Source organism: Plasmodium gallinaceum (assembly GCF_900005855.1).
Source record: "Plasmodium gallinaceum strain 8A genome assembly, contig: PGAL8A_v1_65, whole genome shotgun sequence".
NCBI lineage: Eukaryota > Apicomplexa > Aconoidasida > Haemosporida > Plasmodiidae > Plasmodium > Plasmodium gallinaceum.
Window position 1 is genome coordinate 1,354,069 of NW_021628225.1, and position 12,301 is coordinate 1,366,369.

The 12,301-nt window shown below is 18.3% G+C and overlaps 4 protein-coding genes across 4 annotated transcripts; 3 read left to right on the plus strand and 1 right to left on the minus strand.

Moving 5' to 3' along the window:
* Positions 1-268: 268 nt before the first annotated feature.
* On the plus strand, positions 269-3,160 carry PGAL8A_00162800 (phosphatase 2A regulatory subunit-related protein, putative; the record flags this gene model as incomplete). The annotated part of the gene is made up of 1 exon (XM_028675183.1): positions 269-3,160. The coding sequence occupies one exon, from the start codon at positions 269-271 to the stop codon at positions 3,158-3,160; it is 2,892 nt and encodes a 963-aa protein (XP_028526740.1).
* A 1,379-nt stretch (positions 3,161-4,539) lies between these two features.
* PGAL8A_00162900 (conserved Plasmodium protein, unknown function) lies at positions 4,540-5,457 on the plus strand (the record flags this gene model as incomplete). The annotated part of the gene is made up of 2 exons (XM_028675184.1): positions 4,540-4,777; positions 5,108-5,457. 2 exons carry the CDS (start codon positions 4,540-4,542, stop codon positions 5,455-5,457), a joined length of 588 nt encoding a protein of 195 aa, XP_028526741.1.
* Positions 5,458-6,604: 1,147 nt separating this feature from the next.
* On the minus strand, positions 6,605-8,044 carry PGAL8A_00163000 (regulator of chromosome condensation, putative; the record flags this gene model as incomplete). Its single annotated transcript, XM_028675185.1, has 1 exon — positions 6,605-8,044. The coding sequence occupies one exon, from the start codon at positions 8,042-8,044 to the stop codon at positions 6,605-6,607; it is 1,440 nt and encodes a 479-aa protein (XP_028526742.1).
* A 2,224-nt stretch (positions 8,045-10,268) lies between these two features.
* PGAL8A_00163100 (DnaJ protein, putative) lies at positions 10,269-11,675 on the plus strand (the record flags this gene model as incomplete). The annotated part of the gene is made up of 7 exons (XM_028675186.1): positions 10,269-10,290; positions 10,477-10,632; positions 10,722-10,885; positions 10,966-11,114; positions 11,317-11,366; positions 11,494-11,533; positions 11,651-11,675. 7 exons carry the CDS (start codon positions 10,269-10,271, stop codon positions 11,673-11,675), a joined length of 606 nt encoding a protein of 201 aa, XP_028526743.1.
* Positions 11,676-12,301: the final 626 nt, after the last annotated feature.

The following is a 12,301-nucleotide window of genomic DNA, read 5'->3' on the forward strand; positions in this document are numbered from 1 at the left end:
ATGTAAATATAATATATACAAATAAAAAAAAAAAATACACTCGTATATAATGAAAAAATAATATAGAAAGAAAATTCAATGAAAATTTTATGGAAAAAAAATTTTCTCAAGTGAAAATTTTGAAATTTGTTTTTTAAATAAATATATATATATATATATATATATATATATTTAAAATGTATAAAGAAATATTCGTACACATAAAAAATATGAAAAGTAATAATAAAAAAAAATAAAAAATATATTTAAACAAATTAAATTGATAATAATGAATAAACATAGTTCCATTGGAGATACAACGATAAAAAGTGAAAAAATGAGTTTCAATTTTAAACCTTATTCACAATCTTTTTCTGAAAAATCGGAAATTAAAGAATTAAAAAACTTTGCTCGTTTTTTTTTACAAGGAGAATTAATGCGCCAATTTTTACTAGACGAAGATATATGGTTATTTATACAAAATGTAAAAATAAAGTTAAAAGAAGATCCCACTGAAATAGACAATTGGCTAGATAATCAATTACATATAGCAAAAACTAATGCTAGTAATTTTTTTAATTCTGATATTCCTCCTTTTCATCATTCAAAAAAGAATGTTGAATATAATAATTCTAAAATTGATAAAGATTATGAAAAAAATAGTTTTATTAATAATGATTTTTTTAAAAAGAGTAAATACAATGATAAATATATGAATAAAAAAAGTGATACAAAAGAATTAGAAAAAGATATGATAATAGAGAATGCAGAAATGAACAGGAAATTTATAAATGAATTAATTCAACATAACTTAGAAAATAAAGAGAAAAGGATAGGAGATTATAAAAAAATAGAATATAGCGTTAATATGCAAGAAAAAAATTATGATTTTAATGAAAAAAAGTTAGACAATATTGATAATAATAATAATAGTAATATTAAAGTAGAGAATGGAATAAATAGAATAACAGTAATAGATAATAAATATGAAAGTAATAATAATTTAAAGGAATATGTCGATAAAAATAGTGAAAAAAATGTAATAAATAATAAAGATTATATGAAAAGAAGAAAAAAAGAAATAGGAGAAAATGATTTAAGCACGAATAACAATTATAATGAAGAAACAGAAGAAAAGAAAATTTTAATGAATATAAAATCTCATCTTAACTTAGAGAATAATTTAAAGAATGATATTTTCAATAAAAAACAGAATATAATTAATACATATGAAAATAATTCAGCTAATGTTTTATATAGTAATAAAAATGATTTCACAATAACAAATAATAATATTATTAATAATGAAAATGATAATGATTTAAGAGATGATAATAATTATATAAATGATTTAAGAAATAATGTTTCTAAAAACAAAGTTGATGAAGATAAATTTAATGAAAGAAAAAAAACATATGAAAACAAATTAGTAGAAACTAAATTGAATGAACTCCAATTTAAAACAAATAAATTAGTGAAAAAAGAAATAGATGAGGAAATAAGAAATGAAGAACCATTTCATCTAAATGAATTTAATGAAAATGAATTAGCTGAAAATAAAATAAAGGAAAGCAGTGCACATTATAAAAATAAATCAGTACGAATAGAGTTAGCTCAAAATAAATCAACAGAAAATAAATTTAAAAATGAATTCAATGAAAATTTATGTAATAAAAATAATAAAATAGTTGAAAATAAATTAAATATAAAAGTTAAAAATAACAATAATGAAATGCAAATTTTAATACCTAAAGTCACAGTCAAAATTGGAAGGTTAATGAATGAAGATAGAGATATGAAATTAAAAAAAATATTTAACCAATGTAATAATAAAATGAATTTAGAAGCTTTTGAAAATTTAATAGTTGTGAATTTTTTAAAGATAGGGAAATATATGAGTCATACATTATTTTCAAAAATTGATAAAGTTAATAGTGATTTCATAACATATGAGAATTTAAAAAAATTTTTTTACAATCGCTTTATCGATGGAACAAAAGATCCAAGTTATTATGATGATGAAAAATACAAAAATATGTTTAAAAAAGGTAAAAAAGATATTTTTGAAAGTTATTTTTATAATTCCATCCAAAATGAATATACAAAAAATAATTTAATCCATGATAATGAAACGGGTGATTTTCCTTCCAGTCAAAAAGATCATATAGATGTACCCTTTAAAAAATGCTCAATTATCAATTTTTTTAATGCAATTAAGGATGAAAAAAAAGATCATTTAGAATTTAAAGATTTTGATGCATATGTAAGGGAAATTTTAAGAAGAAACAAGTCTTTAAAATTTTTATTAGATCATGTAGAATTTTTAGAAAGATATATAGAATCAGTTATAGTTCGTTTATATTATCATATAGATATAAATGATACAAATAAAATATATTTAAATGATTTACGAAAACATGATTTAGCTCATGTTTGGTGTTCTCTAGATGATTCTATAAAAGTGCAACATGTTAGACAGTATTTTAGTTATTCCCATTTTTATGTATATTATTGTACTTTTTGTCAAACAAGTAGCTGTAAAGATATGTTGATAGATGATAATGATTTATATCGGTTTGATAATCATTCATTAAATGATTTTATAGTTAATAGGATATGGTCAAGAATATCAATGAAATTAGGAGGACCTAACCAAAAATATATGTGCTTGAATGATTGGATTTATTTTATAATGAATTATGAAGATATGACTTCGAATAGATCTATTGAATTTTGGTTTAAATTAATTGATTTAGATGCAGATTGTGTCATAAGAGATCACGAAATTCAAGTTTTTTTTAATATACAAATGGAACGATTAAAATCTCATTACTTAGAGGAACCTAAATTCGAAGATTGGCTGTGCCAAATGAACGATGCTATTCGACCATCTAATGAAGGAAATTTTACTTTATCTGATTTTAAAAAAAATAAAAAATATGCTGCAAAATTTTTTGGTTGTTTGGTTAGTTTATCAAAATTATTAGCATGGGAAAGTAGGGATGTACATAAAGAACTTCAAATTGAAACAGAATTTCCTCATTGGACTCCATGGGAAATTTTTTGTAAGACCAAATATGATGAACTGTGTTATATAGAAAATGAAAGTTGCTATGATGAAAACTTTGACAGTTATGAAAACTATGATTCGAAAAATTTATATATCCTAGATTCAGATTAATTGCAATGAAATTATTTTTCTCCCATTCTTTTTATCTAAAAAAAAAAAAAAGAAAAGTGTGAATAAGGTATATTTTTTCTATAAACATAATGGAAATAAGATGTATTATAAAATAAAAATATTAAATTGTTATAAAGAAAAGAAATTCAGGAAAACATAGAAGATACGGTATTAAGGTAATTTCACTATTTTATTTCAAAAAAAAAAAAAAAAATAAAAAAAGTAAAATAAAATAAATAAATAATATTAATAAAAAGTAGAATTATATTAATATTAATATATATATATATATATATATATATATATATATAAGTCGGAATAATAAAAATGATATAAAAAAAAAAATTAATATCAAAAAAGTTTAATATTATGATCTATATATTTCAAAAAAGTTATTCGTACAAATGAAATTCCCAAATATATTTAAATTATGCATTAAAAAAAAATATTAATTAAATTTTTATTTTATGTATATATGGGAGCATATGAATAAGTACATTTTTATAAAAATAAAATAATTTTTGAAATATATATATATATATATATATATATATATATATCCCAAAGTTTTATATTTTTTTATATATTTATTTGTCTATGTGTAAAAACATGTGCATTTTATTCGAATACATACTAAATTCCTCAAATTATAAAAAGAAATTAATCTATAAATTTTATTTTATATATATGTACAATTATTATGTTTATCAATTATTACTTTCCATTAGTATTTAATTTAAAAACCGAAAACATTTCATACTATATATTAATTTAATTTTTATACGTTTGTAATTTTAAAATTATAATTTTATGCTAAAATAACCTTAATGTTTATTCTATTTTTCATATTTTTTATTAATATATATTTTTTTTAAAGCTTTTTTTTCATTTCACACATAATTTGTATTGAATTATGTTTTTAATATCTACCATAATATTACATTTTTTATTTTTTTTAGTTTTAATTATATGAAAAGCATTAAGATTTAATAGTTTTTTCTTACGTTTTTTATAAATAATAGTATCTTTTTTTTTTTTTTTTGTTAATCTTATTTTCTTAAAAATAAGAATAAATAGAACAAAAACAAATTAAGAGAATTAAAATTTATTTCAATTAAACTTTTTTAATTAAAATTTATATTTTATTATTGTAAAATTTTGTTATATATCAATTTTTAATAAATTTAAAACTCACCTATAAAAGTATACTCTTATATGATAAGAAAATCATTAAGACAAGAATAATAAAGAAGTGATTTAAGACTAGTGAAGTATAAAAAGATAAAGAAAAACAAAAGTGAGTTAGATATAATTATCTATAAATTCAATATATAGAGTATATTCATTTTTATTCCTAAATTTAGGGGGGAAAAAAAAAAATGTGTATACGAAGAATACCAGGATTTCACGAAAAAATACATAGATCTATATTTCGAAGAAAAAATAGTGGGCCATCTCCCTTATACAAAACTCCCCTTAGACACATATGGGCTATTTTTTTTTATATAGACGTTTTCATATTATATATTTATGTTCTTTCATTTTTTTTTTCAATAATAACACGTCATGAATGTTTTGAAATATTTCCTATAGTATTTCTAACTGCTGTTAATCTAAGTAACTATAAAATGGAAAATAGAATACTTGTTATATATATTAATACTAAAATATATAAATATTTACATAATTTTAATAATATTTTAATTTATAATTTCTCATGATTTCTTATTATTCCTGAACATTGTATGGAATTAAGAAAGAGAAAAACAATATAACTAACAATTACCTAATTACTTCATTGATATAAAAATTTATATAAAATAAAGTATTTTTCTTATAAATGGAATTTATTATTAAAAAATATATGAATAATATATCATATTATATTAATATAATATATATATATATATATATATATAATTTTTCTAATTCATTATTTTTTTCCAGTCTCAAGTTTTTTCATTGATTTTTTCTTTTTATTAATAAAAGACAAGGAAGTAGTAAGTGAAGATGAAATAATTTTGTCTACTTTCTTTACAATATTATGTTGCATCATTAAGATAATTGTTAATGTTTATATTTTTTATACCTCACTTAACTATTTTGGAAAAATTTTTGATTCAAGCGATAATGATATCAAGACAAGATGTCATACATCTGTAACAAAAGGAATATTATTAAACTTTATTGTTATCACCGCTTTTCCCTTTGTTGAAACATATATAGAATCAATTCTCACATTTTTTTCTATTGTCCACTTTAAATCACAAGTACAAAAATATGAAATGATCATTTAAGTCTCTTAAGGATTGAAAAAAAAAATTATAGATTATATATAATTTTAATATAAAATGGGAAATTATACCTATTTCTAAAATATACAGAGTACTTATTTTCTTATTTTATTTTATTTTTTTTTCTAACAATTATTATAAGTTACATAAAAACTATATAAAAGTAATTTTTTTTTTTTATTCTTTATTCTTCATTATCAGTTAAATTTTAAATTTATGTTGAGAACTTAAATATTTATATATCATTATAGAATTTAGATCTTTAATTTAAGGAAAAAAAAAAGTGAACCTCTTATATACTTTAAGTGGGCACATTTTTATATTTTTAACAATAATATATTTTTTACTTATTATTTCACATATTTATTTTTTTGTTTTTAAAATTAATTTTTTAATTTTTAAATAATATTCAAAATAAAACTCTTGTTTCTTATAATATATTTAGTTTCTATTAAAGTATATCAAAAAAAAAAAATTGAAAGGTTATTTACTATTTTTTTCTTTCATATGTTTTAAACTTCTAAAAGCTATAAAACTATTTTCTATTTAAGACAGTAAAGAAAAAAAAAAAAAAAAAAAAAAATTCAATAAATAGACTTCATATGAAGTTTTTTTGATATTAAAATTTAATTACAAAAAGTTTCATCTATACAAATGAAAATATAGGTATTTCAAAATTTTTCTATGTAAAAAGTTCAAATGAAAAATATTGCTAATTTAATATCATATATTTATATATAAGATGAATTTATGTAACATTGTATGCATATGAATTTATGTGTGCATAAACATAATTAAAATATACTAATGTAAAATCAAATTCTTTAAAGCATGAGAATGAAAAAAAAATAAAAAATAAAAAACATAATTATAATAGATGAAATACAAATTGGTTAAACGGCATACAAAAAAGAAGGGAAGAAAAAAAAAAAAAAAAAAAAATACGAATGTAAATGTTAAAATGGTTTTCAAAACGTAATTATAGTAATATAAATAAAAAATAATTTTGTAATATTTTGAAACTTAAAAATTGCCTAAAAAAAACTCAATAATCTTCTAGGAGAAACCATTTAATTAAAGTTTTACTTTTTTATTTAATATTGTTTAATTACATATAAAAAAATAAATATAAACAATAAAGGAAATTTATTTATGTTGAAATATATGCACTTTCCTCTTGAACAGAGTAAAAGGTTTTATCAGAACATTGATCACATTGTCTATGTTTCTCACAAGTTTCTCCACCAACAACTATAATTGTAAAATCATCACCCAAATATGCATTAGTGACCTTTTGATGTAACATTGAGTAAATTAACGTAGCTTTGTTAAATTTTTGCTTTAATCCAGATTGAATAGAAATACCTGGCTGAATATTTTGATTTAATAAAAAATCTGAACTAGCTGTAAATATTAATTTATGGTGTGCAGAATGACCCCACATGTACAATTGATTAAATTTATTTATGCACGCAGAATGCCTTTCTCCACAAAATATTTTTTTAGCCTTTTGATTATTCTCATGTAATTCAACGAATTTTGGTGTAGTAACTATGTTTTGAAAACCAGAAATTCCACATTGTCCTGAAATTTTATCTCCAAATGACCAAACATGTTCATCTTCAGTTATTAACAAAACATGCCTTGCTCCTGCACTTACCTTATTAACTTTTGGTAATTTTTTGTTATTAGCATCTCTTAATATTAATGGTTCTGGATAAATAAAATAACATCCACCCTCATCATCAAATGAACTTTTACATAATTCTCCATATGTTCCATCACCCCATCCGTATAATTCTCCATTAATTAATAATAAAATGGCAAAATTTTTTCCCATTGCTATTTGTTTTATTTTATTTGATTCAAACTTGTAAAAAAATGTAGGTACATACTTCAAATAATTATTATATGTTTCTCCCCATATGTATAGAGATCTATTATTATCGCACACAGCTATACTTTGATTATATTTTGCAAATATTTGCGTGCATACTTTTTTTTTTTTGTCACGATTTTCGTAATCTGTTATTAAATGAGATAACACATTTAACGTTGTTTCAATAACATCCCCATAATCTATTATATTTAATACTGTTGGTACAAATCTATCAAAATTACATTTTAATCCATTGTAATTTCCATGACCCCAAGCGTAAAGAATATTGTCATTTGATAAACAAAGAGAATGATTATAACCGCAAGCTATTTGTTTTATATTATTTACTGATTCAATTAATGAAGGTTGTATATTATAAACAATTAAATTACCTTGCCCTAACTCTCCGTGTAATCCTTTACCAAATGAATACATATTCCCTGTATTACTTAAAAATAAAGCACAAGTTTTATTGCAACTTATCTCTTTTATTTTTACATGACTAAGTTCAGTATATATTGTAGGTAAATATTCAGGAGTGTCATCATTTTCATTTATAACCCTTTTTCCCCAATAATAAATTATAGTTCTTTTATCTTCATATTTTGGTAATTTTTTTATATAATCTGATGAAATTATAGCTTTCGTTACCAATTTTGGTTGTGACAAATTCTCTTCTTTAGATTTTTTAAATTTAAAAAAATTTGTCATTTTATATAAGTATAAATATAAATTTAAATATAAAACAAACACTTGTTTTTATTTTAGTAAAAGCGGCGGAAATAAAAAAAAAAAAAAAAAATTACAAATAAAGCAAAAGCATTACACATAGAAATTTACACATTTACAAACAAAAAAAAAAGCTTAATAAAAATTATAGTAAATATAAATAATAGTATGCATTTTAAATGCAAAAAAATGTTAAAAACTAAATTATATATAACCATATATGTTAAATAAAAATTATAAAATTTTTTATTTTTTATGTCTTATAATGCAATAATACTTAATTAGCAACAAATGCACAAATAAGGAATATTATTATTTTTACTATGTAAATATATAAGTTATTTCAAGTTATTCATCATTTTTTTTTTATATTATTTCGTATTAACAAAACTAATTATATAATATATTTTTAACTAGGTATAATTTTTATAAAAAAAATGTAATTTTTTAATATAAAAATAAAAAATTTCCTATTTATTTTTTATATAATTTCTTATATAAAAAGGGAAAAAGCATTATATAACATTAACAAGCACTATTATATGTATGTTTTAATTAGAATTTTAATTTATTATAATTTTAAGTATCTTATGCTATGAATAATACATTTTTCCAAAATTTTTATATGTAAATTTTTTTACTTTTATTAGTTTTCTATATTGTATACAATATTAAAAGCAAAAATTATATAGTAATTATACACAAAAAAGCTAAAACTGTAAAATATTAAGAAAAAAAAATATTAAAAGAAAATAAAAAATATATTATTTCCACCTTAAAAATAATTAAGAAAAAATAATGGAAGAATCTCAAATAAAATAATAATAAAATTTTCTATTATTTTTATGAAGCTTGTGATTAAAACTACATTTAAGAAAATTAATTATAACAAAAATTTCAAAATTTAAACTTCAAATTAAGATTTAATAATGCTTAAATATTATTAGGATAACACAAAACTAAGAATAATAATATTAAAATAAATTTTAAAAATAATAAATTTAATAAAAATGATTATGCTATTCATATTTTTTTTTGGCTACGTTTTAATTTTAAATTATTCTTTTAACAATTATATTTTAAAGTGTGTAATATAATTTTTATTATATTTTCTTTTTTTAATTATTTTTTATTTAAATGCTGAATTTACAATTTTTTTTCTCGTTAGAGAAAAAAACAGTCACTATTATTTGTTTTTTTCCTCTTTCTTTTTAACTTTAAATTGTAAATGTTAAAAATATGTATATATACATATTTAATAATAAAAATTTTTTTCTTTTATATATTTAAAAAAAAAATTTAATAAAAAATAAATGAGAATATTGATTAAAAAAATTTTCAAAATAATTGAAAAATAAATATAAATACAAAAGCATTAGATATAAACAAGTCAAAATTTTTTATTGAAAAATAAGATATAATAAATAAACAAAAATTTTAACAAATCAAATTTCAATGACGAAAATAACATTTTTTTTTTTTTTTTTTTTTTTTTTTTATAATAGATTAATGTTTTAAAAATATATACAAATTCTTTAATTTCTTATATATATTTTTTAAAACAAATATATTTAGTATTAGGAATAATTTTTGTTAAATATGGATTGAATCATTTTTTTTAGTTCAGAAATTAAATTTATTTTTATATTTAATAAATTACTCTTGTAATTTAAAAATTTACATAAAATTATAAATAGAAAAAAAGTGAATCAAAATATACTCAAAAATTAATGAAGCTATAATACATAAACTGCGATATATAGAAACAAAAAGTATTATACGAAATATTTTTAAATCAACATAAAATATAAAGGTGAAATATGTTTCTGTCTAAATATAAAATTGATAACTGGAATTATATCTATATAACATTCCATATAAAATAACGAGCATAGATATATATAAAGAAAAAAAAAATAAAATAAAAAAAAAAATAAAGAATATAAACAAAAAAGAAGAGTTTTTTTGGCGATGTTATTTATTATTTAGCCTAATTAAAAGTTAGATATTATATTTTTTTGTATATAAAAATATGCATATGTATGTAAAATAAAACATTAATAACCAAAAAAAAGATTAATGGGTTTTTTAAAAAAAATGTAGAAGAATAAATGAATCTGATAAATATTGTATATTTTTCAATTATAAACGACATTTTATATTAATTATTTAAATATATTTCTAAGTTTTATATATTCTATAAAAAATGAATTATCACAAAATTTTAGGTAAATAGAAAAAAAACATCATTATATATATAGAATCTGTATGAAATAATGGAATTATTAAAGTATAACTATTAGAATTCCACAAAACATTTTAAAATATCTTATATAAAGGAGTGCATATATTTAAATATTGTATAAATATGTATATATAAATAATAAATTATATAATAATTTTATTTATTATAGGTGTTACAAATAATGCTTGCAAAAAAGCAATACGTGAAGCTTATTTGAAAAAAGTCAAATTATATCATCCAGATTTAAACAAAAGTCCAGATGCTATAACAAAATTTAAACAAATTCAAGAAGCTTATCAAGCTTTATATAATAATGATTATTCAAGTAACAATCTCTCTATTATGAATTACATGTATTTTTTGTGTCTCATATTAAATTAGTTCCAAATGTTTTTTTTTATTAATTTTTATTAGAAAAATCTTACTACGGTGAAAATTCATACACAAGTAGTTATAGAAGTGAAGATAAAATGAAAAACGAGAATTATAACTATTCTGATGATTTTAGTGAATTTCATAAAGCATTTTATGAAGAAATTCGTAAAATGAGAGAAAAAGAAAGAAGTGAACAAAACAGGGTAAATATAACATTTTAAATATAAAAACATAATTAAAAATTCTTTATATACTTTATTTATTTTTTTTTATTTATCATTAGAGATATGCAAATAATAATTACGGTTATTCCATCAATGACATATTTCATAAATATCCAAGGGAATATTTTTACATAAATTTAATGTTTAAATTATTTCCCTTATTCATTGTACCCATTTTGTTTGTACTTATTATATATAAGCAATATATGTAATAACAGGAAGAAAAAAAAAAAAAAAAACATTTAATATATTTCTATTTTCTTCATTCATATATTTACTAATCAGAAGTTTTACATTTTCTATTTGTTTTATCAATTTTAGTTACTATATATTCTATTTCGGAAAAATATATTAGTTATTTTATAATTTTCATTAATAAAACTGAATTTTATATGAATCTTTTTTTATAGTTTAAAGAGTCATTTTAAAGAAAAGCCCATTGTTATATATGATTCTTATGGTAATATATAATTAGAAAAAATATTTATATATTTATCATTATAATGAAAATACTGAAATTTTTAATTAATATTTTACTTTTGTGTTTTAGTATTATTTTGCATAATTATGAAAATTTTTTTTTATAGGAAGAGCTTTTTTGGTAGACATTCAAGGAAAAAAATTCAGGTTAAAGTTATTATATAAATTGTTATATGAAATTGAATAAATTTTAGTAATTATTCTATTTTTTTTTTTATTTTTATATCATTATTATTATAATTATTTTTATTTTATTTTTTACAGAGCATCTGAATTTGATAAATATTGATTTATTTAAAATAATTTTAAAAATGTGTTCTTTTTTTAGGACAAAAATATTTTTTTAATTTTTTTATATTTGTACTTTGATATTTGAATAGATAATTCGTTTTTATATTTTTAGTTATAAAATATAATATCTAGTTATTTTTTTTTTATTTTATGTTTTTTTTAATTTTGGAACCTATTTATTTTATGATATCTTAATATTTCTTCATATCTTTTTATATGAAATTAAAATAATTACTTTTATTCAATAAAATGACTCTTTATATAAAAAAATTTATAAAGAGAATAATAGAGAAAAAACATATATCTATATGTACTAATTTTTATATAATTTTTTTTTTTTTATTTAAAGGTATGTTCTGTACAATTAATTCGTATTATGCTTATATGAAGGAGAATTTTTTTTTTTTTTTTTAATTTTTTTATATTATTCATTTTATTTATAAATGTATTATATATACATAATTGATACAAGTATATTTTTAAAAATAATTAGGGAAAGCATAGTATAGGATATTTTAAGATTTTTAATTTTAAACGCTTAATTTTCATATACATAGTATTATAAGTGTTTTAATATGTGCATGAAGTTAACATTTCGAAAATGGTTTAGTTTATAAAAAGATA